Here is a 3387-nt window from a genome sequence, read left to right as displayed (position 1 = left end):
TGAGGTTTCACTGTGTCGTGTCTCTAGTGGACATTATTACCAAGTTCATTTTCAAAGGTCATTTAAACTGTAAATGACAAATGTCTTCATGAAAACGTTTGAAATGACTTTGGGGATGTCTAGTAGATGTGGTAAATGCTCCATCGAATTCAGTTCGTCTCGTCTCTCTGTGTTCAAAGCCCAACAAACCTCCAGCCAAACTCAACCTGCTCACCTGCCAGGTGAAGACGAATCCCGACGAGAAGAAGAGCTTCGACCTGTTTTCACGTACGCAGCAGAGCCAATCTGTCCTGACGTCGGACCGACACGATTCCCATGTTTTCATCTGTCTGTTCCTCTCTTGCAGACGACAGAACGTACCACTTCCAGGCCGAAGACGAGGCAGACTGTCAGGTGTAAGTTCCCGCTCCGGAGTGCGTTGTTGGCGGCCATGTTGCTGTTGGTTCTGACGGTAACCTGTGTGTTTCAGCTGGGTGTCGGTGCTGCAGAACAGCAAGGAGGAGGCTCTGAACATGGCCTTCAAAGGCGACCAGAACGAAGGGGAGAACAACATCGTCCAGGAGCTGACCAAGGCCATCGTCGGGGAGGTGAAGAGGATGAATGGGAACGACGACTGCTGCGACTGCGGCGCTCCAAGTGAGTCTGCACCGGTCGGCCAAGTAAACTCTTCCTTACACACGTTGCAGCGTGACCTCACCAGGGTAAGATCCCGCCCCCCAGTTCCCTGCTGGAGGGCAAAAAACTGCCAACAATGACTAGCATCGGCTTTAGCTGACAAGTTGTCGACACGACGAGCTAAATCTTAAACGTATGTGTGATATATAAAAGAAAAATGGAATCAGTGCTAATTGTCAAAACTACGACAACCAGAAAAAAGGTCAGGAAAAAGTTTTAACTAAAACTCTAATAGACAGGGAAATAGTTCAGCTAAGCTAGCTTGACTATGAAAATCTTAACATGTAGATGTGCTGTGGAATTTGGTGTGTTTGGCTTCAAGTAAAAAAAAAATGCAACTAACTTTTCTATTGTTCTGATGTGGTCATTTTATCCAGTTATCAATTAACTTAACACTTTAAATATGTAATCCTGTGTGAAATGGATCTATATGACATTTTAGTTTTGCTTTTTAAACTGAATTACTGAAATAAACGAACTTTTCAGTGATGTTTTCTGTGAAACAGTAAGCCTGTAAAGTCAATAATGCAGTGAAACATTGAGATGAAGTGAACTTGGATCGGGTCCATCCCGTTTTCATAATTCCTCATCCTAACTGCAGGCCCAACGTGGCTCTCCACCAACCTCGGCGTCCTGATCTGCATCGAGTGTTCGGGGATCCACCGGGAGATGGGCGTCCATTACTCCCGGATCCAGAGTCTGGAGCTGGATGTTTTGGGGACATCAGAGCTGCTGGTGAGTCCGACTCGGTTTAACGTCTCCGAATGTTTCTGCTTCGAAATCAAATCAAACTCTTGAAGATTTAATTTTTGGAAAATCTGCTTCTTTGGTTTCCGTAGTTATCATGGCGGCCATCTTGTTTTGATAAGTGTGTTTTGCAGCTTCTGTTAATTTGGACTTTGAATTCAGATTATTTACTTATTTTTCTCTTTTTATTATGAGAAAAAAGTCATACTATTACAAGAGTACAGTCAAAATGATGCAAGAATAAAGTTTTATTCCCATAAAGTTGTAATATTAGGAGATAAAGTTGTCATTTTATGAGAACTAAAAACAAAAGATGACAAAATCAAAAGAGGAATATTGATTGTCTTGTGAAGTTATACTTTGGAATCAGTTTTAAAAAATGAGGAAATACAACAATACTCACAAAATATTGCAGAACTAAACAATTCTACATGAAAATGTAAACATTTGCACAAAAACATGAAGATTCAACCTAAATAACTGATTTACACAGTTTATCGATAAATAAAAGTTGATTTCCTGGGTTAGTTGCACTTTGAATGATTTCTTTCTGCTATTAGAGAGACAATAGTCAGACTTTGGTATGTTTAAGTTAAAACTATAGAGAAGATTGTCCAGCAGGTTGTTTAGTCAAACAAAAGAGGGAAATTTATCAGGAATTAAATGTTTGCAGCACTGTAGATATACAGGGTACATTTTGTTCTAAAAAATAAGGAAACTGGAGAAAAGAAGAAGTTTCATGCCTCAAAATGCTCTGACAGTGTCTGAAAATCCTGTTTTCAACAACAGATGATCAGCTGATTCAGAACAAAATGCTGCATTTCCTGTATGAGACGGATCTGGTCACAGCTGATCGTCTCTTTGTGTTTTAGCTGGCAAAGAATGTGGGAAATGCCAACTTCAATGACATCATGGAGGCAGATCTGGAGGGCGTAACCAAGCCGGACCCAAGAAGTGACATGTAGGTTCTGCTGGTGTGGCTCTACTGAGAAGCTGCAGGATCTTAACGCCGTCTGCGGGTTTTTCCAGGCAAATGAGGAAAGACTACATCACGGCGAAGTACACGGAGAAACGCTTCGCCCTGAAGTTCAGCGCCGACGCCGAGTCCAGGCTGAAAGCGATGTACGAGGCCGTCCGGAAACGGGACATCCTGTCGCTCATCCAGGTCTACGCCGAGGGCGTCGACCTGATGGAGGCGTTCCCGCAGGCCGACGAGCACGTAAGCACACACACTCATTAACACACACTCATTAACACACACTCATTAACCAGAGGGCAGGACGTCTTCACAACTTGCCACTATGTAGCCAAACAGCCAGAGAACAACTGATACTCGCTAGAAGCTACATTAGCTGAGCTAATTTAGCTAATTCAGCAGTAAATACCAGTAAATATCACTGATATTTATCTTACTATTCTACAGATGTGGGTAGAGCTGCTCAAAAATTGTGATCGTAGTAGCTTTAATGTCTAAATATTGTTTATAAGTTGAGAACAAGTCGAGAGCTCGTTCTGAGCTTGTGGCTTGTTTATCGTTGTCATGGAAACTCCGTAGCAACCGCCTGACAAGATGGCTGTTTAGTTACAAAGTTCATGGAAATGACTAGACAGAAGAAATATAAAGTTACATGGAAATTTGGGTATTTTAAGGACCAAACTGAAAACTAATTATATAACTAACATAATAACAAAGTTAGGCAAAATAAAATATTTTAATTGGATATGTGAGTTAATATTTATACCCTTAGTTTTCATTTGATTTTGATTTTCAGGCCATTTGGTTTTCAGGTCATCTCTGTTTCTGACTCGTTTTGATTTCACAACCCTTCTCAAATTTCCAGTCCACAACTTAGCTTTGATTTTACTGCTGCGTTGTTAAAATGCAGCGTATTGTTACTATGTGTTATTAAAATGCAGCGTATTGTTACTCTGTGCTGTCAAAATGCAGCATATTGTTACTCTGTG

General features: G+C 41.2%; 1 protein-coding gene across 1 annotated transcript in view; it reads left to right on the top strand.

Annotated features, from left to right (window-relative positions):
• asap2b (ArfGAP with SH3 domain, ankyrin repeat and PH domain 2b) overlaps nt 1–3387 on the top strand; it is a 31909-nt gene that overhangs the window by 18550 nt on the left and 9972 nt on the right. Inside the window, exons 12-17 of the mRNA XM_008397115.2 lie at nt 180–267; nt 347–395; nt 470–636; nt 1277–1410; nt 2295–2383; nt 2452–2641. Of these exons, the coding sequence (XP_008395337.1) occupies nt 180–267; nt 347–395; nt 470–636; nt 1277–1410; nt 2295–2383; nt 2452–2641 (717 nt within the window). The remainder of the gene's footprint in view (nt 1–179; nt 268–346; nt 396–469; nt 637–1276; nt 1411–2294; nt 2384–2451; nt 2642–3387) is intronic.

Source organism: Poecilia reticulata, linkage group LG21 (assembly GCF_000633615.1).
Source record: "Poecilia reticulata strain Guanapo linkage group LG21, Guppy_female_1.0+MT, whole genome shotgun sequence".
Lineage (NCBI taxonomy): Eukaryota > Metazoa > Chordata > Actinopteri > Cyprinodontiformes > Poeciliidae > Poecilia > Poecilia reticulata.
This window is presented reverse-complemented; position numbering and strand designations above follow the sequence as displayed.